The sequence below is a fragment of the Symsagittifera roscoffensis genome, chromosome 1 (genome assembly GCF_963678635.1).
Source record: "Symsagittifera roscoffensis chromosome 1, txSymRosc1.1, whole genome shotgun sequence".
Taxonomy (NCBI): domain Eukaryota; kingdom Metazoa; phylum Xenacoelomorpha; order Acoela; family Convolutidae; genus Symsagittifera; species Symsagittifera roscoffensis.
In genome coordinates this window covers 86,054,987-86,081,613 of record NC_087062.1, presented here as the reverse complement: position 1 = coordinate 86,081,613, position 26,627 = coordinate 86,054,987, and the positions used below count along the sequence as shown (strand labels likewise).

Genomic DNA, 26,627 nt, shown 5'->3' with positions numbered 1-26,627 from the left:
GGTTCCTCCATGGCAATCTGCTATCAGTTCCGTTTCCGTTCTTGTTTTCATCACTACATTTCCAAACAATACCGTCAACTGCTTGTGTTGTTTCTCCAGGGTTTTCACACAGTCTAGACTTCCACAAACGTGACCCTCTAGTCCACAGACTTCCGCCAGACAGCTACCAGGTTTGACCCAGTCTTCTGGTCCCCAGCCAGGCAACTCCACTCTATCTTCTCCGTTGCTCTTAGAGGCTGTTATCATCACATTATATATGATGTTGAGGTCACGCAGGTTACAGTCCGCATTCAGTTCCCTCTGTATGTCCTGTGTCGCCCGTAATATTGAGTCAGCGTTGGGACTAGGACACCATGATGGCTTCATCAATTCCCACACTGCCATCAAGCTCGTTCTCAGTAATTCATCTGAGAATCCCAACCCAAATTCCACTCTCTTGTCGGATTTTGGTACTGAAGGTGCAGTCACCTCTTCTTCCAAGACCAATCCCAATTTGGCCTGTGGATTGTTAACGCTCTTAGTCGTTACAATTCTGGACGTCCAGAACCTTAGTAACACCGCCTGCTCATAATCAAAGAAGCAATCACGTATGTCTTCACTCAGGAAAGGATTGTACGCTATCCCTATGATCCCGGATACATAGCTATATGACTTCTTCTTGATCGGTCCACAGTATTCACTGGATTTCGGCAATGCTCCCATAGATTCTTTAGTGAGCCTCAACTCCTTGTTTGAGAATCTCCTGATCTCGTCTATCTTTTTCATGGGTTCCAATTCTTCAGGTTCTTTCATGTTCACCCTCATCGGTTTACTTTGCTGCATATCCAGCATTGCTAGTAAGAACATGGCTTTCGTTCGCTCATCGCCTTCCTTCAACATTTTAACACAAGTGCTTAATGCAGGTACTGAGATCTGCTCTATCAGGAATCGAATGAAACAGAGAGCGTCTCTCCGCTTTGCACACGCTACTGCTGCTCCCTCCTGGACTATCAGATCCCTCAGATTCGTCATAAGGAAAACTTTTTCCTCCTTTGATCTCTTCCTTTCTTCCGAATCATATTCTTCGCGAGTCAGTCCCATCATGCACCAGGCGAGCCTGAGTTGTAATTCTGTCCTTACGTAAGGTACTGCCACGAGAGCATGTATTCTTGGCGTAGTCCTCATTTCTTCTTCGAAATACCTCAATACTACTGCTTTCCATGGAAGGCTCACCAACTGCTCGATCGTCTCCGCCTGTACGTCAGACGACGCCAAAGTTCCATACGCCTTCTGCTTGAGGGTGGTGCCTTGCAACATTGTTTCCAGATAACCCTCCATGGCTTTTTCTTCTTCCAGGGCCATTACATGCCCTCTAGCCGAGTTTCGGTATTCCAACATCTCCATGTATCCACCGGTGGGTTCATCTATCGACACTGTCTCAGACACTGTCAGTCTGTTGTATTCCACTGGTGTTAGTTGTCCTGCAACACTTCCCTTTCCATGATTCATGGGAGATGGCTTGAAGTCCCTCATTTTACTCTCTCCACATTGACTGAGTATTTCCATTTCTAAAGTCGCTCCAGTCAGAGTGCGGTCACTCCTTTTGGATTTATAACCGGTTGACTTTATCCCCGCCATGAGAATGGGTGGCACCATCGCTATATCAGTTAATATTCTATCTGTGCCAGACAATTGATAATCACCTTGCCCCAAATCCATGACTTCCTCGACTCGTTTTCTTTTCGCTGAGTTACCAGCTTTCATCGATATTTCCGAATCCACTTTCGTCTTTCCGATCCTCCTCGGCATCACTCTGCTGCCTAACTTCATTTTCATCGCATTGATTTTATCAATCACCATTTTCGATCGCATCGTTCCTCTCCTGGTCCTTGACAGGTACACCACCTCTCCTTCATTGTCCTGCGGTGTCATCTTGATGGGAGAATTCGCTTCACTCTCATCACACCCGTTTTTAGAATAGACTGGGTCCCATAGCTTTGAACCACGGTCCAGACTTCTTCCATAAACGCCACTCTGTCCAGCTTGCATCCCGTCCTACTCTCGTGGTCTCGGTGATGTACTTCCCATTCTTCTTCGGGCAGCGTTCCCAAGAATGGTACTCTGGCTGAGGCCTCTATTCTTCTCCTCCGAGGTGATTCCATGAGGATTCTCTGGTCGTTATTTCTTGAATTGCCAGGAGAGCTGCTCTCCGGCAAATTCCGTTTCATTTCCTCAAAGGCTGACGGAGGTTCCAGTGTCGAGATGCCTTCATCCGCTGGCTCAGTCGTTTCCAACGTGTCTGCATTATTCTCAAGATCACTGAAGATATTGAAATCCAGGCTGGATGTTCCTCCTGTCGATGCCCTGTCGTCTTCCCCACCAGCTTGATCTTGTTGCATGGGTTCTTCCGTCTGACGGTTTCCACCCTGTCCGTCATCTCCTTCTGACTTGTCCCTATTCGAGTTCGATGGTCCTTGTTTGTCATCATCAGCTTCTTCCTGGAATCTCGGTATGAGCAATGTACCGGCTGATTTATCTTCCTCTTCTCCATGGACCATTTTGGTTTCTTCGCAGCCGAAGGGTGCTAGGAAAATTCTCGTCTGCAATATTCCCGCAACTTTCATCTCTTTTCTCACACTGGTCAGGATTACTGAGGCTTGAGGCAATTCAGTCCTGCCTCTCATCCTCATTGGAGCTAAACCTAGTCCCCTCCATTCCTCATCAAATCCTTCAGGCTTGGGAGTAGCAGCGTTGCTTATTCGCCTTCTCGTCGCTTGATCCGTGTACGCAAATCGTGTGTACTGTAACACGGCGGCATTTCTCCCCACGAAGTATGGATCCATCGTCGCCGAGAAATTCCCTACTCTCCTTTCATTGGTTTCGAATGCTCTCAACCTAGGAGTTTGTACTACGGAGACTGCTCCGAGCAACATCCTTCTTATCAGAGGGAATTCAGGGATTGCTTCGGGTAGCTTCTTGTAATCGCCCCAGTCCTTCGTCTCTTCTCTCACCTTGTGATACGCTGCTGTGAGACGAGGCACTCTGGTCATTTCACCATTCGTTTTGTCATAGGGCCTCAGATTCCAAAGCTTTGGAAACACCTCGATGTGCCCTCTTTCTACTTCTCCCATGCGGTCACAGAAGTGATCGTCAAAATTGATGACTGTCATCTCTGGCTCCGATATTTTCGCAAATAACAGATCTTCACTCATGAGCTCTCGCAATGCGTGCTGCTCACACCAGTTCAGTGTACTACCGTCCACTGCCGATATGAGGTTCAGGTGCAACACCGACCTCCTATATGCTTCCACTTTAACGTCAGGGAACGCAAAGGTGACTGCTGGTCCATAGATCACTGTCACGAACTCCGTGACTCCTCTGATCAGTGCCAAGGGATCGATTCTCATAGCTAAGCTCAAATCTGTTAACAGCGGCATGCCTCCAACATGTCGTCTAACATCTTCCTCTCTTTCAATTGTCTCGTCTTCTCCGGTTCCAAAGCGATTTTGCTGCAAGAGATACTGGATAAGAGTGTGTCTCAGGTCTCTTATTTTGTTCCACGAGTCTGTGGATTTCTTCATATCCAGATTCCTCACTCTCTCTTTCATCTGCTCTGGACAACGTGCCAGTTTCATCAGCCCTCCCAAGTTTCCGTGGGTTATTGCGATCAATGTCAAAAGTCCATCTAGTCGCAGGTTCTGTATTCCATCCGTAAGCAGTATCACCGGTCCTTTCACGAAATTCTCCGCTCCCAATGTCACGAACAGGGCTATTAATTCCACTATCGATACTTTCACTACCGCTTGGAGGAATTCCTTTATCAAGTAGTGCGAGACTTTCGGGTAGACTTTTGCCAAGAAGGACGCGGTCCATCCGGCTCCCAACCCTTCTAGCATGCTGTCTGTCCTTTCAAATCCCTCCTGTCCTTTCACTTTCACCAGAAGGTTTCCAGAGTAATCTGACACACTCTGTTCACGAACTCAGCTGTCTTTTCTCCGGCATTTTCCGCCAGGTTCACCTCCTTCAACAAGTAGGCGTGTACCTTAGTGATCATTACTGGGCCTTGCTGAAAAGCATCTGCACCCAATGCCGCTACTCTCGGATTCAGGTGTAGCCACTGGTTTGCTTCCGGCTTGGTTCTCAGCACCATCGCTTCCAGATGAGCTCTCGTCTCCAGTGAATTTTTTCTTCTCGTGTCTTCACTCGCCACTTCCATTGCTCGGAACCACAAGTCACTGGACATCGCCGTGATCACTCGATGGTCGTCAACTATTCCTGGTTTCAGCTTGAGTTGCCGACTGAAGTTGGACAGTTCCAAACCCAGCACTTCGTCCAACACCAACATGTGTAACGCGTGGTCCTTGAACCCTCTCATCGCGTTTGAGATATCTGACCATACTGCCGGCAGTTCAGCCTTAAGTGGCCTCAGGTTCTCCACTTCTATCATGCGATTCGGGGCTGATATGATCACATCATATTTTCCCTCCGAAAGTAAGGCTACCATTGCATACACAAATTTCAGTCCATCCGGGAGATATGCATATCCCGGAGACAACGCAAATACTACTCTCAATGTCACCTTGTTGAATGATCCCTCCTTTGTCGCGTCTACCACTTCACCCATTGACTCCAGGATGTCTTTTATCGCGGGCCATACTGCGTTTTCTGCTGTTGCAGGATCTCTGAGCCTGCTCAGAAAACCTCTACTGTGTAGATGGTCATTGATGCCAGCAAACACAATCGTTATCGGGTTCATTTCTGCCTGCCTTTGTACCCCTATAGCCAATGACACTGATTGCAATAGGTCTAGGTCAACTGCGGCCAGCATTATGACGTCCGGCCAAAACAAAGACTTAGAGGTGTACACGAACTCTGAATTCGCTACTACCATGATTTTGGCCTTTCTCATCTCTGCTTTGTCGTAGGCGGCGAAGATGGTCTCATCTTTCTTTATCGCTGTCAATCCGCCATATCTCTGGGCATCACCATCTTGGTTCACTAGTTTTGGGTACACTCTCTCCTTCACATGACCAGGTGGTGTCGTCAATTGCCTAAATATCTTCACGTGTTGTCCAATCGGCGCTCTCGCCGTCAGGAATCTTCCTGGCCTTTCTTCACGATTCCTCTCATCATGGTTCAATCTCACATCTTGCAACGGTCTTGCATTCACAGGTCCTATTGTGTTGTTGGAGGGCAGTCCCTCCAAGTCGGCAAATCTCAAGGCCGTCGTGGAGCTGAAATTTATGCTAGCGGCTATCAACCAGTCTACGCCGGTTATCGAGTACAATCTGCTGACGGATAGCGTCGCTCCATTCAGCATCCTCCTTGCATCTTCGATGAAGCTCACTCTCTGTAGGTCCAGCTTCATTAGTTCTTCTTTGTATATATGCCAAGGAGACGGTATGGATCGCGACCACATCAATGAGCCTCTGCTCGGTCTTTCCTCTCGACTGGTACTCGTCGTCTCCGATCTAGTGTCCGATCTAGATGTGCCGGCTACTTCTTCGATCGGTTGGTTGACAGGTCCTATCCTTCTCCTAGGATGAATTGTTCTCCTCATCGGTGCCTCTCCCAACCGATCCTGTACATCTGTTCTTCGACCTGGTTCACTGGAGCTTTGTTGCCGGTAATTTATGGCGGCTGGGACCGTACCCAAGCGTGTTTCCAGGTTAGGAGGCACAAAGGTGGTGATCACCGTATCACTCACCGTTCCCTCTTCCTTCAGCACTCCTGTGTCAAAGAGTTCTGCTTCCAGCTCATCCAACCGTTCTTGGAAGACTCGATTCAACCAAGCTTGTCCTTCGACACTGTCGAAGTGGATGCCATCTGTGGTCAGTCTGGCTTGATCCATGGCTCTCAATTCATGTTCAATGTCCATGAGGATCATTCTTCCGGCGTTTCTATTTGCTAGGTTTCTCAAGATGTTGTTCCATCTCATGACTCCCTCGTTGTGCCTTCTTCCTGATACTGTCAGGCATCTTGTGTTCATTGGCACAGTGCAAACGGTCAGTACCGCGCAACTGAACTTCTGCCAGAGAGTAGTAAACAAACACACCATCATTGCTTCCCACAGTGCTTCCTGCTCATCTGATCCTCTGGAGATGTCATTCGTCCCAACTAAGATCATCACATTGGGTATCTTCCCTGGATTCATCAGCTCCACCATGCGATATAATTGGGCAATCGTCGCGCCTCCAAAGGCCATCACCGTGGTGACCCATGAGGTCCTCAAATTCGACAGCACTCTGACTAAGCTGTCTCCCAATATCAGGTGAGATGTCCCGAGTGGTGGTTGCTGCAGGTTCACAGCCGGGCTCCAGGTAGCTCGATTGAAGCAGGCTCTCGGATCTGTCTCCGGAACTCCCGTGAAATTATACTTTAATTGATTATTCTTCTGCACGTCCATTACACGAGACACTTTCTTCGCTGGCATCTTCCTTACTTTTCTCTCTGTGATCTTCGAACTCCCCCTGAGTGGCGTCACGTCACTTATCCCTTGTCTGATTATTGTCTGGGAGAGTTGTACTCTGCCCGTATCGTCAATCGTTCCATAGGGTGCAGTCACCCCGGAACCTGGTGCATTCTTGTTAGCGACCAATCGTCCAGCGGTCTCTATCAGTTTTCTCACTGTCTGTTCTACGACGGGATCACCCAAGGTGTCACTAGGATCCGGGATTGTTACTCGGTTCGTCTCTGCTGGAAGCCGTGTCTCCGTTGTTTGACTCATTTCTCGAGGTGTCAAGAGCTCCATCGGGGACTGCCCACGAGGAATATCCCTTGCAGGTATCACTTTCTCAATGGACGTCGTCAACGCCACCTGCTCCGATCGCTCTTTGTATTCCTGCCTTAAGCGTTCGATCTCTTGACCCTGCTTTTTGTTGCAGTCTTCAAACAACTTTCTCCACATGTCCCGGTCTTCCTCCATCGCCAGCATGGTCTTTGTCATATCGTCTAACTCCTTCTTCGTACTTCTCAACTGATCGTTCATCTCGTCCAGATCTTGTATGGTTTGGTTCGTCTGAACCTTCTGTGTTACTTTCGCCCCTTTTGGTGGCACAGCTGCTCTCAGTGGTGAACCAGACGAGGTCGCCTCGCTGTTCATCTCCCGATGCATTCTCGTCAGCCCAGGTTTGGGCTTGGAGGGCATTGGCATCTCACCTGGTTGGTAAGTCCTAGAACTTCCCAACCCAGGCTCATTCGCCAAGTCACTCCCTGAGAGAGCCCCGTTTCTCCACCTCATCACTCTCATGTTCGGGCGGTCTAGTACTCCTCTTTCTCCATATGCTGCCATCAACAGGACTTCCGTGGGGCGGTCCCCACGGTTGTCGTGCCCCAAGATGTTAATCAGGGCGGTCAGCAACATGACCACCTCTGGGTCCTCCAGAGCGAAGTCTCGTTCGATCAGCCGACGATAGATCGCATCTACCATCGGTCCTACATATGCCTCTGCCAGGTCCATCAATTCGTCCAGGTTGAAATTATCCATACTGTTCTTTTCCAAATTTAATTTGATTTCGATTTCAAGTTTTGACTCAAGTGAGCAATTAAATGATCAATCAGGATCTAGAAAAGAAATCACGAATGTCACACCTGTCAATTTCACCTTAACATACATCGTTAAAATTTGCTTAAAGACAGTTCAGATAAAAAGATATTTATCCTAAAATTTATTAAAATCAATTGGTTTCTAAAATTTTGGAATTCGACCTAAGATTGGACAGTCCAAACTTTGGATCTATTCCCAAGATCGTCATTTAGTTGTTCATGGTCACTTACCCCTACTTACCCATGATCTTAATAACCTAACACATAACATAACATAACGCACCTCTCACATATTACACACAACTTAGTCTTTGGCCTAACACCCTCTCGCACATCTCTCGCCTATACTTAAGTAATATTTCTTATGTAGATATACTTGTATGTTCGTATCAGAGAATATCACGTGTACAAGCGCGTACAATTCACGAGGATGCAGTCTTCCTCTATTTGGATCGTACACTGGAAGCGAAAGCTCCTTCACGTCCATTTCCACAAGGAAGTCCCTCAGCCTCGTCAAAGACAAGACTAGGTTTTCTGGGTCCACGTGCTGCTTCTCTGTCGCCCTCGTTACCAAGAAGCATAAGTACTTTCCCGGTATCTGCGACACCGCCGGGGGTAAGGCTGCTACGCCCCCTATCCCTGGTCTTTGCTTCCAAAGGAATTCCACGTTTTTGTATTCCCTCTTAAAATCTGCCGCTAGCGCCGTCCTAAAACTCATGTCTGCGGTGATTGCTATCGCACATGTTCTGTTTGTGAGTATGAAATCACTATCTGTTAGTACTATGTTACTTGAATATTCATTTGGTAAATTAAAATATGACTCAACTACCCTGCCTATGTCAGGTTTCTTAGGTTCTTCACCTGTTTCTGCTTCTAAGTTTCCTGTTTCTCTTGCTATTCTCAATTTTTTTATTATCAAGTTTTCAGTGTGGGTAAGTCCTACCCCCACTCCCCGGACAAAAATATCCATCGGCGTCCCCGTCGATCGCATACCGGGTATTAAGTCAAGATTAGAAGCTGGAATGAGAAGTTGTCCTTCCTGGGCAGCCCAGGAAGGATCATCTCGTTCGGTCTTAATGTATTTCGCGCTTTCGCGATCTACGTCTTGAATCGTAACGCTGGTCTTTTCAGGGTCTGATGTCATGTCGTTCAGCCACTCTAAGACACGCAGGTTCGTCAGGTCTTGTTCATTTGACTGCTGTTGCTCATCGTCGAACTCCACCTCGGGTTTCGACCAGTCGTCAACCCACTCATCGTTGTGATCATCGACTATGTCAATGTCCTGTGACACTGTTATTTCCTCTAAACCCACTACTTCCTCCACTATTTTCTTTAGATCTATCCTATCCACTACGAAGTCGTCACCGTAAGGATTGTATTTCTTTCCTGGTCTCATCCCGTCTTTCTGACGATTCTGCATCGTGAACGGAAGATCTGGTTCCATGTTCTTGGGAATCTCTGTCTGTTCGGAATCCTGCCAATCTTCCTCTGCGTAGGGCAAGGTTTCATCGTCTGCTTCGATCTGTTCGTTGGGATCCAGGTCCAATGGTGTATCCGTGCCTTCCTCTACGACTTCGTTTCCATCGTTCTTCTCCCTGGTGCCTTTTTCATTGACCTCACAAGCAGGATCCATCATTAGATAATCCCCTTCTTCCATGTCTGCAGGTATACACCAGTCTTCTGTCGATGGATTGTGTGGCTTGATGTTCTCGTAGTGGGCGGCTCGGCCAGTACTCAGTCTATAAAAACGTCCCTCTTGGTGCACCTCTGTAATCATGAAGGGTCCCCTCCACTTTTTTAGAAGCTTCTTTGTTCCTTTCGGTGGTATAACGTTCTGAAATACCCATACGTAGTCTCCCACCGAGTAAGCCTTTGCACCAGCTGCTTTCTTGTCGAATCTTTTCCTCTGCCTTGCCTGTGCCTGCTGAGTGTTTCGTCTACACAAGTCGTTCAACTCCTGTTGGCGTCTGATCACATCCCTCACGTAGACCTGTGGAGATGTTTTCCTCCCCTCATATTCTGGGTAGAAGAATGTCAAGGGTAAAGACTTTTCGTGTCCAGTTAGCATCATGTGTGGACTGACTCCAGTGGTGGAGTGTTGCGTGCTATTATAAGCTCCCATCACCTGCGGAAGGTATCTGTCCCAATCGGTCATGTACCTGGAACAATATACTCTCAGCATCGACACTAACGTCCTATTCTGTCTTTCCACTAAGCCATTCGTCTGAGGGTGGTATGTCGTGGAGTGAGCCTGAGCGACTTGTGACCGTCTCATAAGCTCTTTCGTAAGCTCGCCTACGAAAGCCGTTCCATTGTCCGATTGAAACGTCATTGGACAACCATGTCTTGCTATCCACGTATTGATCAGGTGGTCGCATGTCTCTTCCGCCGAGGCAGTTATGCAGGGCACGGCCTCTGCATACTTCGTGAAGTGATCTATCATGACCAAGACTTGGTTGTAACCGCTGTCTGTCATGCATATCTTCTGGTGATCTATCTGCACCACCTCGTTGAATTCAGACGACTCAATTGATTGTAAAGGAAATCGCAACTTCCTAGGATCCTTGACCTGTTGGCATGACAGACATGCTGTCACCCATTTCTCGCATGCCTTTTTCATCCCAGGCCACTCAAAGCGCTTCAGGATCCTCTGATACACTTTGTCGATCCCTTGATGGCCCATCTGATCATGCGACCTGAATAATAGTTCTGTCTGATAGAGTTGCGGCAACACTATCGCGTTATATTTGTATAAGACCTTGTCTTCTTCTCTTCTCCTGCAAGCCACGATCCCGTCCTTGTTCAGATATAATCTCCCCTCCTTCTGCATGAAGTATTGTCTCAGGATCCTATAGCTGTCTTCTTCCAGGTCACCTTTGTCAGGTGCACCGTTTTCTATCCACCTTTTTAGGTTGCTTGTCATGCGATCATTTCTCTGCGCCCTTAGAAGGTCCGAGAGTCTGTATCTCGCCTTCAAGTACGTCTTCATGACTCTCATCTGACTGTTCAGCTCGTTGGGCTGATGCGTGTCTTCTTCCATCTTAACGCACCAAATCTTCGCCAACGGTTGTGTTTCTTGCTGAAACGGCTGAAGATCAGTCCTGACTACCTCTTTCTGCAGCAACAGGCTTATCGAACGTTTCGATACCGCTATTGTTTCTAAGTCATCCGCTGCGTTGTCAAAGACACTTTCGCTCGGTATAAGGTAGCGATCGCTGTCCGGATCCTGGTACACCTCTCTGTCCAGGTCTCTCGCCCGAGTTTCCACTAGTAGCGTGTGTATCGCTAGTTCTGACAGTTCTGATCCCGAGGTGGAATTCCTGTCGGAATAGGTATCCATTCCTGAGTTTCGGGAATCATTATCCTCCGTCGAAGGTGTTGTGCTGGAGACTGCACGCTCCTCCAGATCATGTCCGTATTTCCTTCGCATCCATCTGAACTCCCCGGACAAAACTTTGTTCTCTAGGTCCTGTTTTTCATCAGGAATTTCCTCGTCTATCTCGGACTCCCCGGACAAATTCACTTGTCCCGGGTGTTGATCTTGTGATCGCTGGTTTTTCTCCTTATCCTTCTCCCCGGACAAATAGTCTTGCAGCAGATTTTGTTCCACAACTTCACCCTCTTTATCCCGGTCTACAAAGGTGACAGTTTTCTTTTGCTTGCCGCTCTCCTGTCCTTTCTGTCCGTAAGAAGTACTGGTTAAAATCTCTTGGGGTATTGAGGATACTATTTGCTGAACTATTGTCCTACAATCCCTCTCATTCTCTTCGTGTTGTCGTCTGGACGGCATGATCTTCACCTTCTCACTCACTGTCAGCGATGCCACTGCTGCTGTCCACTCGGGGTCATCTCTGGTCACTTCTCTTTCTAACAATCCACCCAGCATCCGCATTACTTGTGGTGTGACTTGCACCGTTTTATCCAATAATGAGAGGCTGTTTATATTCATGCGAGAGAGTTCTTGCTGGACCAGGTTCGAGCGCAGCAACAAATCCAAGGGAACCGGATCCTCCTTGGATAGGATCTTTATCTCGGCTGCTTTCTCTACATGTAACTCAGGATGCCCTGGAATTGGATGTCCAGACTTATCCAACCATCTCGTTAAGGGAAGCGCTTCATAAGTTTCTTTGTCCAGAAACGAGAATCCCTCCTTTACTTCCGCCTGATTGGCCTGCTTCTGCTCCAATCTTTCATAGAATTCAGTTTTCTTACTGAGGCTGTCAGCATTCTGGTGTTTATCACGCATCCTATGTTCGATTATCATATGGTAGCCATCCAATCTTACTATCCATCTACCAATATAACTCTGATCCATCGAGTAGGTCTTCAACCAGGATAACGCTCTGTTGTCCACGCGTAACTTGAAGGGAGCGCTCCCCAAGTATGCACGGTACTTTTCCACGAAGGTGACTACTGCAAACATTTCTGCTTTCGGTGCGCCATATTTCATCTCTGTGTCACTCAAGACTTTGCTGCCGTATGCAATGGGACGGAGGACTGTTCTTCCGTTCCATTCTTGCTCTTGATGCAATATTCCTGAGATGGTCACCACCGATGCGTCTGTGTCAAGAACATACATGCCCTTTTCTGTAGGCATGCCCAGCACTGGCGCTTCGCACAGTTCCCGCTTTATGTTCCCGAAAGCAACTTGTGCCTCATCGTTCCATTCGAACTTTTTCCCTTTGTTGCGCATCAGCTTCTGCATCGGGTACACCTTGTCCGCGTATCCTTTTATGAATTCTCGGTAGTAATTGGCAAACCCTAGGAAGCTCATGAGCTGTGTGTCCGTTCTAGGAGCTTTCCATGTCAGCACAGCCTCTACTGCTTCTGGATCTGGCCTCACACCATGCCGGTCCACCATTCTTCCCAGGTACTTGATCGAATCCCTAAGGATTTCACATTTCGATGGTTTGCATTTCAAGCCTGCTCTTTTCATACATCCGAAGACCTCATCGAGTCGATCAATGTGATCCTCCAGGGTTGGTGTCGCTATGACTACGTCATCCACGTAGCACATCAAGAGATTCCCGTACTTTTCGGTCACTCCTGTCAAAGCCTGAGCCATCAGCCTTTGAAAGGTTGCTGTTGCATTGCACAAGCCGAAGGGCATCCTCTTCCACTGGTACAACCCCAATTCGCACGCGAATCCGGTTTTCTCCCTGTCCTTCTTTCGCAGAGGAACCTGCCAGAAGGCAGAACCCAAGTCCAATGTGGTGAAGAACTTTGCATCACCAAGTTTGGATAGGCTCTCGTCTATTCGCGGTATCGGGTACGCATCTTTAATCGTTACCGCGTTCAAGTAACGAAAGTCGCAACAAAATCTAAGCTGCCCCCCTTTCTTTTTCGCCATTACTACTCCGCAAGCCCATGGTGATTTCGAGGGTTCTATCATGTCGTATTCAAGCAACATTTCTATTTCCGCTCGGCACGCTTCCGATTTATGTGGCGTCATTCGCCTTGCGCCTTCCCTATGGGGAACGGCGCCCTCTTCTAGTTCGATTTCGTGTTCGACGAAATTACAGCAACCGATGTCCGCCTTATGTTTTGAAAATACTTCGGCGTTCCGATCTAGGAGGTCCCGCAATTTTTCAAAATCTCCCTCACCTATTTTTCCTTTTAAATGTTCTATTTCTGGCAAAACCGGTTTGTCAGAATCTAGTTCATATGACGAGGGGCGTTCCGGAAAATTCGAGCAGCTTGATAAGCCGTCGTCCGTTTCGGATTTCATTGAAAACAATTTATGAATAGATTTTAATTCATTAATTCTCTTTAAGATTTTATCTTTATTTGCATGATAAGGACAGTCTTTCACACTATATTTCTTCAAGTTTTGTGTCTCTTCATAGTCGGTCCTCATCGGCAATGCGTAACCAAGCTTCTTTCCACGCTGGATTGAAACCGTGGTGTCCAGTGTGTTCAACAACACACTGACACACAGTCCGTTTCGCGTTATCGAGAAGCTCCGGCCTAAAATCACCGAACTCTGACTATTTGGATTCGGTACTAAGCAAACCTGTTTGCTATCACTTAACGAATTTAAATTTCTCATTCTAAAAATTGCTACTACAGCTTGTCCTGGTTGTAACTTTACTTTTCTATCCAAAAAATATGGTACCTTATTTTCATCTGTTATTATCCTATTAACTGGTCTCTTAACATACTTTCGTTCCGGGTTTCTAATCCGTATTAGACCGTTGTTCAAGTCAATCATCACGTCAAAGTTCCTGACAAAATCTCTGCCCAAGATGAATTGGTCGGCGTCGTCCAGATTCTCTACCACCAAGAAGCTCATCCAAAGGTTCCGTCCTCCCATGTGAAGGACCGTCACCGGTGTTCTTCCGGCTACGTAGATAGCTCCTCGATTTGCAGCGGCTAGTCGGAGATTCGTAGGAATCAAATCTTCCCGCGTGAAGCCCATTCTCTCCCAGGTTTTTATCGGCATCACACTCACCACCGCGCCTGTGTCCAGAAGCCCTGTGACTCCGATTTTTATTCCGTTGGTGTCAAGCAGGTGTGCTGTCACATCTGCTTCATATCCAATATGTACCGCGTCTTGTTCTATCATGGCGTCATGGCCTATCCTGCGGACTTTGAGTTCCTCTTCACCCAAATAGATCTGCCCCATTTGGTCATCATCTGTTGTTATGTAAGTCCTGGTGTAGATGCTGATTCCATCCACGTTCAGCATTATTTGATACGGCCCATAGACCTCCAAGTAGCGTCCATGAAGTTTCTTCATGCGAGGGCCACCCGTCTTTAGTAGTGCTCGCACAGCTCTCGACTCAGTGCGTGGCTCCACCTGTCTCAGATAATCTGCATATGTGTCCAAATGCATTAAAGTGAACTCTGATGGTTCACTCAAATTTCTTATTACCTGGTGTCCAGCCACTGAGATTATCGACTGTATCTTCTTTCCCTGCGGCGCCATGCCGAACCTCTTACCGGAGATCACTTTAAGTTTCATATCTAAACTGCTTGGTGTTTTCGTCTCCTCGAACTCCATTGCCTCGAAGGTATTCAGTTGCTCCTGAAGCTTTTCATTTTCCAGTTCAAGTTTCACTTTTTGTTCGATCTCTTTCGTCACCAATTCCTGCTGTACTCTATTTAGAGCATCCTTTGCGGCTGCCTTATAATCGATCTTGAAGTCATCGGCCGCAGTTGCTGGTTCCGGTTCACGTGCTTCTTCTGTTACCGCTTGCATTTTCTTTGCCGTCAGCTCTTGAGGTTTGTCCTTCCTGCGTGCCTCTGCTTCGCTCAAGAGTCGAGCCTTGCTTGCTTTCACTCCTGACAAAGCTTCTTCATGCCTTGGATGCTTGATGTCTGCCACTGCATCCCAGAATTGCGGACAATCTGATTTAAAATGACCTTCCAAGTTGCAAAAGAAACACCTCGGGCCGAATTTCGCAATTACTCCTCTCATGAAATCCTCATGGTCCAACTCTGACGCATCTTCGTCCTCGAGGCTAAAGCCTATTGCTTTCATGCCTTGTTTGTAAGCTGGGCATGCTGACACATGATGTTCTGTTGAACTGCAATTAGCACAAGAACGTCTCTTGTCCATATCATCCCTCGGTTTGTACCAATTGTTCCCATGGTTAGCTGGTCCGTTGTTAAAATTGCCATAATTGTTCTTGTAATATCCAGATCTCGAAGGAGGTTTCAACAAAAGATACTCTTTTGATTTGAGCCTCAACTCCTCCGGTGTTGGCGCATTAGTTGATAGTGGTGTGTAATGCGTTGCTAGCATCGTACGAAGTTCATCATTTTTCACACCATCGATGAATTTTGAGGCTACGGCCAGGTTCATCCTTCGGTTTGACTCATCCGGTTGGCTGCGTCTTCTCAGCATTTCCAAATCATCGAGAAACTTGTCTATTGTTTCATCTTCTCGTTGCCTCCGTTTCTCGAAGCGCATCATCGCCTGGTGCCCCTGCACCCCTGATCCGAAACGGTTTAATAAGATTTCGAAGATTTTCTCAGCAGTGTCACGTTGATACTGTTTCTTGGCCATGACACAGTTCAGGGCTGTCCCTTCTAAGTTGCTGGTGAGCGCGCTGCATTCCTGTCTCTCAGACAAGTCTTCTTCCTCGAAATGCAGCTTCATTACCTCTATCCAGGTATCAATACAGCCATCAGATTCGTCTTTGTAGCATCTTGGTTTCTTAAAGACTCTTCTGGACTTTTCACTGCGTTCATTGGTTCTAGATAACCGCGTCAGGAATGTCTCCAAAGACCTGTTCAGGGGTTCAAATGCTGTGGCCATTGCCGTAGCATCCCTTGAGAGTCCCGCTTGAGTGTCCTCACACCTTGTCGAAGGCTCTGTGTGCGGTGCATCCCTGCAATCCGAATCACCATGAGCGTTTCCCGCTTGGCCCATGTGACTCCTCTTCGGGCTTGTATGCCCCATGTTGCCAGAATCGCTTCTCCCAGTCGCATGTGTGCTTTGCGTTGGTCGTTCGTTCGAGGTTTGTCTGTTCCCCGTTGAACTTGCTCTACTGTTCGGGCCCCATGCTGTATTACCCCTTGTGGCATAGCCTGATGAACTGCCCCTGCCTCCAGTGGATCCATTTGTCTTCCTCCTTTGATGTTCATTGAAGTTCACCCTCGGTTCCCTGCTGGGACCTCCCGAGTTCGGCTCTCCTTCTTTTGGTCCACTCTTGCTGCTTAGTAGCCCGTCCAACCTATCCATGATAGCCTGAGTTCGCCTCTCCATCATCGCATCTATCTTTGTGTCAAGAGACCCAAGAGACTGCTCTTGCTGAATTCTTAACTTCTCCATGTCGGCTCTTAAGCGTAACTCCCTCTGTTCCGCCTCTCTTGTCATTCGTGACAAGTTCCTCGTCATATGTTCGTCCGTTCTTTCTTTCAAGCGTTTTTCGCTTCTGCCAACTTCTTGTCTGTTGCGGTTTATTTCTTCCCGCAGACTTTCCCTTTCAATGTGAACTGCTCTTTCCAGTTCACTCATCCTTATCGACATCTGTTCATTTTGTTCTCCTAAACTGCCCACTATGTTGTTTAAGGCTTCCTCTAGTGCTGCCCCGTTATCCATGAGTGGCGTCACTAGTGGTGGTGTAACTCTGTCGGTCCCAGGTAGCTTCGTGCTGGTAGAGATCCGGGCCTTGACTCTCTGTCTTGACGTTTTATCATTATTTATTTCAGGATCCGCTAACGCGTTGCCAAGCCCTCTGGTTCTACTCTCTCCAGTTTGTGGCTCTGAACTTGTCCTAATCGCGAAGTCTTTTGACTGGCCTGGTGTGTTTGCCTCTTTGCTTATCGTTGTCACTACACCAAATTTGTCCATGGTTCCAGTCTCTCCTCCGACGTATGCCTCGTTCTCCTGGATCGAACTGTTGAGGCTGACCTGAGATCCAAAGTCCCCTTGCTCCTCTTCATCCTCTTCCTCCTGGGATTCACCGTCATTTCCTGCTCCTCCTCCCATGCTGAATGGAAAGATGTTTCCGAAGGTGTTCTTCATTCTTTCTGAGAATGATGATGACGTTGTTTGTTTCCCCGTTCCGCCTGCCATCATAGTGTTGTTTGTCGGAGATCTTCTAGTCGCCGTTACTTCAGTTGAGATGTCGGACAGTTCCGACATCTCCTCTCGATCCAATGTCCCGGTGGAAGTGGCAAAATCATGGCCTTGTTCTACCGGGGTAGATTCACTCGCCAGCCTTCTGCCTCTCCCTTCCAGTTCATTTACTTCCTGGTTGTCATTCATGGTGTGGTCCGTATTGACCTCCACTTCTAACAGTTCTCTTCGCTCTTCTGAGGTCTTTTGACTTCTCGTTTCAACCATTCTGCCTGAAACCGTCCCCTCTTTATCGGACCGGGTTCGCTTGATCCAATCCACAAAAGGATCGGTCATCGTTTTCCTTTGCTTTTCAGGTATGAATTTCCTAGAGCTATTACCTCGTTTTGGTATCCTTGACTTGTCTAAACTCATTCTTTATTTGTCACTTTCCTATGCCTACTCTTGACTCAATTGCTAGAGACCTTATAGTTTTATTAACAATAATAATGACACAACACAATAAATTTCACCAGATTCTATTAAATAGTGACCACGAATCCCTGTATGTTGTCAGAGTACAGTTTGTATAAAATTTATTCACACTAGCCGATTATCGGTCCAAAGATCTGGAAACTAGCACAATATGATGTTATCAGTCAATTTAAAAGATAGTTTAGTCACTACCCAATCAAGCACAGTTTAGGTTGATTTAAAATCAAAAACAAGAATTATATATTGACACAATATGAATGTATATATAAAAAAACGTATGTGTCTTGTACTCTTAGTTGGTCGCAGTACAATAGTCGAACCTGTCTTTTAAAGAAAAAGCTTTCCCTGCTTGGTGCTGCACCAAACAGACAAAACTTTGAAGGCAGTAATTTTCTCAAGTGGGCGTCTATTGCACCCACCGAGTATTGTGTTACCTATCTGCCTTCGGACTGCCCGAGCTAGACCTACTAAAATCCTCAGGGCAGTCACCTTTCCCAAAAACGTATTATGTTTCAATCCACACCAATCCACACCAACGCTATTGTAGAAAAAATTTGCGAAAAACTATGCTACCTGGACCCCTCCGGATTGATGAATCCACCAAATCAAACACGTTATGTTCGATTTCTCTGCAACCCGGAAGGCTTTCGGGTAGCGGATTTTAAGACTTGTAGATTCACTAGCTGACGTTGTCCGAACAACTATTTTTACTGTCCTACCTCAAAAATTTCAAAAAATTTTCTAAATTTTTAGTGTTTCTTACTATCAAAAATTGGGAAAATTTGGTTTTTGGTACCAAACTAGTTCCAACCACTTCCGAACTAAAGTTAACCGGTTCTACTTATTACAGTAGTGCAGTTACGATGTAACACACTAACTTAGCGCTTTTTTCCGTTTCAAAAAATATCGATATCTCAAAAATCGCGACTTGTGGGGGGATCAAAATATCGCTATTTTGACCCTAAAAACCGGTCTGTTTTCGTTTTTTTTTCACTGAAAAACGATATAAGACTATTAATATAGGCTATATAAGTAATAATATTAGTAATACTATACCCCTCCGGGTTTGTTTATTATCCAAATTAAGGTGCTTAACTCGGATATTCGCAGTTCGGTGAAGGGTCACTACAGTGCAGCACTGTCGAGCCCCCCACAGATTACTATCTTACTTTTTGTACCAAAAGGGATACAAAACTTGTTAACGATACCCAACAGTCGATTGTTGTTGTCGTTGAGCCCCTTCTTGTTGCTCCTTGAACTGCTTGCCGGGTCGGTCTTCACCCAAGACCCTTCCGAATTGAGCGCAAATCAGCTGACCCTTCCGGATTGAGCGCAATTTATCATTAACGTGCTTAAATGCTCAAATAACCCTACAGTACAAGCCTCACAAACGGGCTACAAAATTGATCGTAACGATCCTGACTGATATAAATGCCTGTAACAACAATATATCTACCAACAACAAACGGGGGGGTTGAATCACATCTTGTCTGGGGGGATGATTTCTACTGATTTTTTTAAACTTTTTTACTGTTTTTGGTTTTTTCGGTTATTTTTTATGTTTTTTGTTTTTCTTGGGTACTATACTACTTTTTGTTTGGTTTTGCTTATATCTTTAAGTGTTTTTAGTCACAAACCACTCAGGGGATGAGGGGTTCATGATTCCCCCCACCCTTCCTGGTTCGTGAATTTTCGGTCTTAACTAGGTTAAAAAACTATTCACGGTAATCCGGAAGGCTTCCGCGTTCCGAACTACCCTTCCGCCCCGGCTGTTTAGGCCTATTAAGGGCGTTAATGTGAGCATCCGCTCGGCGCGGAGTGCTCGTTAACGGTTCCGCCGGTCATGATGTTATGAAAGAATAACACCCAGGAGCGCCATAAAAACATACATGTAACATTCGCCCGGAAGATACATATCGACGGATAACAAAACTAAGTCTTAAGACGACTGGCTAGCGACTAAACAGAGCTTTGCATGTTTTTCACCGTCTCTACCAAGCCAGTACTTTTCGGTGGTCTTTCTTACATCAGGCTGACAAAAACGTTACTGTTCTCCGGCTTCGACCAGAACGCTCAAATTAACTGAATTACATGCAAAATTAGTGAGCTCATGGCTGGGTCTCAGTATCCCCAGACCACGAGGTCACTCCTAAAAACAGGGCTACTACTTATTATATTACTATTGTTTTTGTTCAGTAGATAAAAATCATCATCTCCATCGAAGATGGATCAACCCTTTCCCCCAACTCCTAGCACCTCATCCTTGTCAAAACTAATCAAAATATCAGTTAAATTCAAGTCAGGACATGACAGGATGCTAAAAGTTTATGTGAATTAATAAAAGTTTCCGTCCCGAGACCCTTCCGGATTCTTGAATCCGCCGAATCAAGCTCCTTACTCTTGATTTCTTGCTAATCCGGAAGGCTGGTTCTCACCCTTCACCGTTGTTGGCAAGGGCCTTGCAACTATTGTAGCAGCACAATAGTTGCAACTCGGAACGCTCTCTGCTATTCTGTATTTTGTTGTCGTTCTCTAATCTCGATTTTCGTACTGTTCGCAATCGCAGATAAAAGTTGTTCTGTTTCTTTCTGCTATTTTAGCCAAAATGGCCGTTTTAACATTTCTCAGAAATGTTACGTCATCACTTCGAAAATTTAAAATTTAGAATTCCAGAATCTTCTAGCCTTCACCGTTTGGCCAATCGTTCAAATAACGTCCTTATCCGTTCTAAATCGCCAATTCGGAAGGTTCACTGCTAAAATCCTGAATTCTGCAGAGACTGCATTTTGGCCATTCTGGTCGAATGTCACACATTCTCGACTGAAGAAGTCAAGGGAGGGCTGTTTCTTGCGGCCATCCATGCTCCTGATGTTGTTCCAGACCTTCGTTTCAGGAGTGGAGGGTGAGTGCGTGTAACGAAGTTCCTCCAGGAGGCTGCTTTCTCGTTCCTGATGGTATGCTCGAGGTTGTTCCTGGCAGCGATGCACTCGTCGATAGCTGTTTTTTGGTCTCTGTTGCTCTGGAGGGATTTGGGCGCTGCGTTGAACCTGCGTTTGGCCTCGGTGCAGTTCGAATTCCACCGGGGTTTAGAGGTTCTAACTGACGAGGAAAGAGTAGTCAACTTGACCGCCTTCGATGAAGAGCTTGCAGTGCTTTTCCAGCGACTGCTCTGGCCAGCTGTCTGGGAACACCTTTGCAGATCGTACGGAAGGCACGCCAGTCCGCCTTTCGAAAGTTCAGCTTCTTGCTGGGCTGTGTCTTCTGTTTTTTGCTGGTGGTGGACAGAAGGATGGGCAGGTGGTTTGACCCGAAGCTGTCAAGGGTCTTCCAACTGTAGACGTAGGCTCTCCTGGCATTCACCATCGTCACATCAAGAGATGAGCTCGCTCGTCTGCTTGACCTCCTCGTGGGCCCGTTGTTCAAGAAAATGAAGCTGTTGTCCGCATCACAGTCGCCTAGAGTGTCCAAGGCGAGGATGTTATCCCACGACCTGTGGCAGTTAGCATCACTGCAGATGATAACTTGGTCTGCAGTTGGCCACATGTCGAGGTGGAGATCTGCGTCTCTGTGGTCGCGGGCCGGTAGATGTTCCAGAGGTCGACATCTTCCTTGGTCAAGGCGACCCGAGCTTCTCAAGAGCAGCGCCAGAAGGGGTGTTGATATTACCTAGGACCTTTTTGATCGTCACGTTGTTCCTGATCAGGATTGCTAGGCCTCCTTGAACGGTGCGTTCTTGAGCATCGGTGCGGTGGACGAACTTTTCGGCTGTGATAGCGGTGCCGTTTGCTAACTTTCGGGGCCTCGGTCTTGTTCTTGATTTTTTGTCTCATGTTGGACTGCGAGTTCAGGGTTGACTTTACTCACTAGCTTGTTGAGGACGGTTTATTTCCCCCTCCAGCCATCCACGTTGATTTGGAGGATGCACTCGTTTTGATAATTTCGGTCATTTGTCTTGTTCTTTGTCTGCGGAGCCGGCGGGGTAGGCACTGGAGTGCAGCCACAGTGCCATCTCCAGGTGGCCCAGCTGCGAATTTTGGTGACGCTCATATGTTGGACTCAGTGTCTGTGAAACCAGCTCATGCAGTCACCGCACCTGATGGAGTAGTCCTTATTGATGTTCTTCAGGCAGTGAGGACACTTGTAGGTTTGGTTTCAACGTCTCCGGATCGGAGAGGGCGTTGCTGGGTTTCATTCTTTATGTCCGCGGGGAAGGCTCGGTGTCTCAAGACCGTAGGACTCCTTGGACACCCTTATGAAAACTCCATGTACTCGGCAGAGTACCCTGCTGGTAGTTCTGGATCGAATCAAGTTAACATCCTCTCCCCCGCCCCCATCAGATAGACCTAGTTAAGATCTTTCACCTCAGCGTTATATTTGCTTTAAAATTTGCTAAGCGCTGCATGTAAAATGCTCGATTCTGATGGCTTTGGAGGGGGGGGGGGTGTTAACTTGGTCCTCTAGATCTTGAAGAGGGTCGAGAATTCCCCACATCTGCCGCCGTGGGGGGTTCCAGAAGGGGTCCAGTTTGGCAGACTCGCGAAAAAATCGCAAAAATAATCAATTGTCACGTCTTCTTTTTAATCGAAATTTCAAAAATAAATAATTCAACAATTTCGACCTTTTCGGTTCTTTTTTTAAATATCGTTCTTAATTGCTATTTTCGACTTATCGTGCTCTCGTTTTCAAATGAAATTGAAAATTATTCTGGTCGAATCGCACAGTATCGCAACTGGTGCGAAGCTCAGCTTCACCTCTTTTGTTTAAGTTTAATACGAAAACATCGTCCAAGAAGAACAATCCGATTGTCATTGCTGTTTTAGCTGCGTCCTTCTTGTGGTGAGATAGAATGCAGAAGCTATTTTCAGTGAGATGGGTGATTTGACAGTTTTTGTGTACACAGGGTTGAAGGTATATTCAACCAGAACTGAATTTTTCATTGTTTCGGACAAAAGCAAGAATTGTCTACGGATTGAAAAAGAGAATGTTAACTTGGAAACGGTTGCAAAGGAATCAGCTCCGTATGAAACCGCCGATGGCGTACCGACAGACATTGTGGCGCTGCTGGGTATAATTGATTTAGTTGCTGGGCCGTATCTTGCAGTTGCGACAGAATCTGTACTGTTGGGCTATGTTGACGGTGATAAACCAATTCACCAAATAACGAAAACCGATTTAATTCCATTTTCCAAAAGTTTGTCACACCTCACCCCAATTCAAATATCAGATAACAATAAATTCCTGGATATGATAAAGTCAATGATGTCCATTCCGGAGCTCTACTACTCTGAAAGTTATGATATTACTCATACTATGCAAAGACTTCAAGGGACTGGACCGCAGTTTCTCAATGCCCCATTGATCACTCGAGCCGATCTAAGGTGAAGTATAATAGCTTGTGTAAATTTGCAATGAACCAATTTCGCACTAATTTAAAGTGTTTTTCTCAAATTTGTTCATCTGAATTGTTTTGATAGCCTGTTTTTATCAATATTTTGTTTGCGGCTCGTCTTGAGAGCTCGTTTTTTCATTTTTTGCCCAAATGACGCTCAAGTTTTGCTAAAAAGGGGTTTGCTCAATAATACGTTACTGGTATAATAGTAAACCATTGCGTGAGTTTGAAATCCGAATCATTAATTCTTGCAATTGTTGGGCTAGCTTTTACGCCAATGCTGCAGTAGCGTATGACGCTTTAAGATGATTGCTTTTACCTGACTTTTGTTTAGGTTTGTGTGGAACCATAACTTACTTCATCCATTCGAGGCCAACCCAGATGCTTGTAAATTTATAATGCCCATCATGTGCGGGTTTGTGCACATTTCGCAGTGTACCATTAATGGAACAACTTTCAAATACATCATCATATCTAGACGAAGCAACAAGCGAACTGGAGCCCGGCTCTATGTTAGGGGAGGTGATACATCTGGAAATGTGGCGAATTATGTAGAGACAGAGCAAATTCTGGAAACACCGTCACATCTATGCAGTTATGTCATCACAAGAGGTTCAATCCCTCTTCTGTGGAATCAGTATCCAAATATGGCCATGAAACCAAAAGCGACTTTGTCAACTGAAGACAACGGAGCCCACATGGTTACGTATGTATCTCTCGAAGTCTTATTTGTATTATCCAAAATTTAAAGGTTTATAAAAATACTTCACACTGCTAAGGATACTTGAAAAGATTATGAGTTAAATCGAGCAGGTAATAGTATTGAGTATTATTTGATGTAGATTGTCGACGCATATGACTGATGAGCTTGAGCACTATCACAGACGCGTGACGGTTGTAAACCTCATAAACAGAACAGGATCGGAAGGAGCTTTGGAGAAGAACTTCAATCGATACCTGCAGGCCAATGAAGCTGCTCTGAAAAAACACGGAGACGTGTTCTACGAATTCTTCGATTTCCACCACGAATGCAAGAACATGCAATGGCAGCATTTGTCAAAGCTCATTGCAAAGTTGGACCAAGAACGACAGTCGTGTGGATATTTTCAAGCGAACCGAGGAGGACGATATGATGGTGTAATGGAACAACAAGGGGTGTTCAGAGTTAACTGCATCGACTGTCTTGATCGAACAAATGTAGTTAAATCACTGCTTTGTAGAGAAACTCTGCAAGACCAACTAAGGGCTTTGAGAATTTTGGGAACAGGCGAGAAAATTATAGATTTCGAGAACTTCATGGATAATTTCAAAGATGCTTGGATCGGAAACGCAGATAGCATCTCGATACAGTACGCGGGCACTGGAGCGTTGAAAACGGATTTCACCAGGACTGGAAAGAGGTCAAGACAAGGAGCATTCAATGACTTTCTCAATTCATCAAGAAGGTAATGGTTAGCGGACGCACTAAATGTGCTGCTATATTTTCCTAACCAAAGTGCCGTTTTTACACTTGTGATCAGCTTAGTATGTTATTACGAACCTTCTTTTTTTCTAATCTAACTCGCAAATAAAAGTGTTCATTAGAAATGCTCACTTATTTGGAAATTTTACTGTAGCTTTGGAAATTGCATAGCATCTGTTCTCTGCTTTAGTTGTGACTGAGTGGTTAATGGATCCTATTAAGATTGCGTGTTTTAGTGGTTAGTGTGTGAGACATTTAATCTCTAGGCTGCAGGTTCGAATCTCTGAGGTAGACGGATTTTTGCTCCGAGGATTATTTTTATTTTCGCACTATAGAACTGCTTTTTGTCGTGTTCTTGCAAGTGTTTGCGAAGCAAAGCAATGCTTCTGTTTTAAGAAAATGTTTCACGATTTTTTAAATAGGTCGAAATTCAGTAGATATGAAAATAAAGGCTACCACATTGTTCGCAAAGCATATATTTTCTACTAAATAACATGGGTTCTGATTTGACGAAATATGGTTGCTGTTTTTTTTCCAGGTGGTTCCGAAACAACTTCCTTGACGGGTTCCGACAAGATGCCCACTACCTCTTCCACGGAGTGTACAAGACCCAGAACTACAAAATCACCCCCTACGTGTCGCCCTTTGAATCAAACAAACCAGGGTTGAGGACCATAGTTCCCCCTGTATTCGCCATAATTGGCTTCGCAATGACAGTCGTGTCGTCTTTGATGCCGAGCGATGACTTCCCCGTCGTGTATGTCTTGTTCTGGACGGTATTCACAGTCGCGAATCTGGCATACATTTTCAACAACGGCTCTGACTTTGTTGACAAACCAAAGCTGCTGAAACCAAAGACAGATTGACTATTGGACGTTTGACAAATGGATGGTATTTGAAAATTGATATACTATTTACTGCAAACTTACTAATTTCTGGCGTCGGCTTAAATACCCAAAATTGCTGTAACTGTTTAATACGTGTACAATAGTTTTATTTCTAATTTATTGAAGTTCCCATGAATCAAATTTATTTACTGGCCACGTATTTTAAGAAATTCAAGCCTCATGTTCTTAGCTGTAGACGGACTGAATTGATCGATTTTTTTAATTAAACTTTCTGATCTTCTTGCGAAAACAATGAATATTGGATCTGTGAATTTTCTCCCAAAATTTCATCCAGTGTTTTTAAGAGTCGATGAATGTAATTCAGACTCTTAAATACGTCGCGATGATTTTTTTTTTCAGGAAAAGTCTTCAAATTTGTTCAGGCTCAAATGTACTTTTTCGTGGTTTGACTTTTGGTTTCTTTTTGAGTTTAGTTCATTTCCTTTGTTAAAAGGAAGGCAAACTATATTATAGAACAGCAAAAGTGTAAAGGTCACATATAACGCGATCGACGTCTAGTTTCGAAAGTGGAATTTAATTTTCAGTTTTCCCGGCGAAATAAATTTTACTTATTGATCAAGTTTTCTCAAATTGGGTTATTTTTATCAAAAAAGTGCTGCTCAAAACTTGTTCTAGAAATTCAAAGTGCTTAAGGCCATATATTTTTTCTCGGAGAAGCGAAAGCTGAGATCTTTTCAAAAAACCAGTCAGTTTTTTCTGTTCCAGGCATTTTTTTTCTATGATTACTTCCGTTCATTGCCATTTTTTCCAACTGTCTGTTGGCTATGTTTGTTTCTTTTCCGAGTTTTTGTTTGCATAATACTGTTAAATGTTGTGTGCTATCGCTGACACATAATGATCGACGATTTTGAGTTATTGAAGTTTTTAATTTCGTTCACGATCTAATAAAGTTGTTGATTTGACCGCTGGAAATGGAAGTTTCAAAAAGGGTGTTTTTCACGAAAAGTTGGCATTCATTATTGGAAATCCCATTAATCAAATGAATTATCACTTCAAAGCTCTTTATTTTTCAGTTAAGATTAGAGCTGCAGTAAAAATAAAATCTTTATTTTAAGTGCCGAGAAAAAAAACGATTATTAGCTCCTTCGGTTAATATAGAAAAGAACTGAGGAAATGAGCTATTCAGTCTTTATGCCATAAATTCTTTTTTTTTCTGGTTTTCTCCAAGCATTGACAATTTATCAACTGCATCACTTTTTGTTATCAAAGGGTATGAAGTAAAAAAGTATATGATTGTAAAAAAGATTGATATGATTGATATACATAGTATGATTGATATACATAGTCTCAAATATTGGTGCCACTTTTGGGGGACATTTGCGGTATTTAGTAGCATGGGCT

General features: G+C 45.3%; 1 protein-coding gene across 1 annotated transcript; it reads left to right on the top strand.

Annotated features, from left to right (window-relative positions):
• Nucleotides 1-22,256: 22,256 nt before the first annotated feature.
• Nucleotides 22,257-25,423, top strand: LOC134851503 (phosphatidylinositol-3-phosphatase SAC1-like). Its single transcript, XM_063867626.1, has 4 exons — nucleotides 22,257-22,905; nucleotides 23,251-23,622; nucleotides 23,759-24,361; nucleotides 24,917-25,423. Exons 1-4 carry the CDS (start codon nucleotides 22,397-22,399, stop codon nucleotides 25,242-25,244), a joined length of 1,812 nt encoding a protein of 603 aa, XP_063723696.1. The 5' UTR covers nucleotides 22,257-22,396; the 3' UTR covers nucleotides 25,245-25,423.
• Nucleotides 25,424-26,627: the final 1,204 nt, after the last annotated feature.

Coding starts and splice junctions, on each gene's coding strand:
- LOC134851503 (XM_063867626.1), top strand. CDS start 22,397: ATGGGTGATTTGACAGTTTTTGTGTACACAGGGTTGAAGGTATATTCA. Junction 22,906..23,250: donor ATCACTCGAGCCGATCTAAG/GTGAAGTATAAT, acceptor ACTTTTGTTTAG/GTTTGTGTGGAACCATAACT. Junction 23,623..23,758: donor AACGGAGCCCACATGGTTAC/GTATGTATCTCT, acceptor TATTTGATGTAG/ATTGTCGACGCATATGACTG.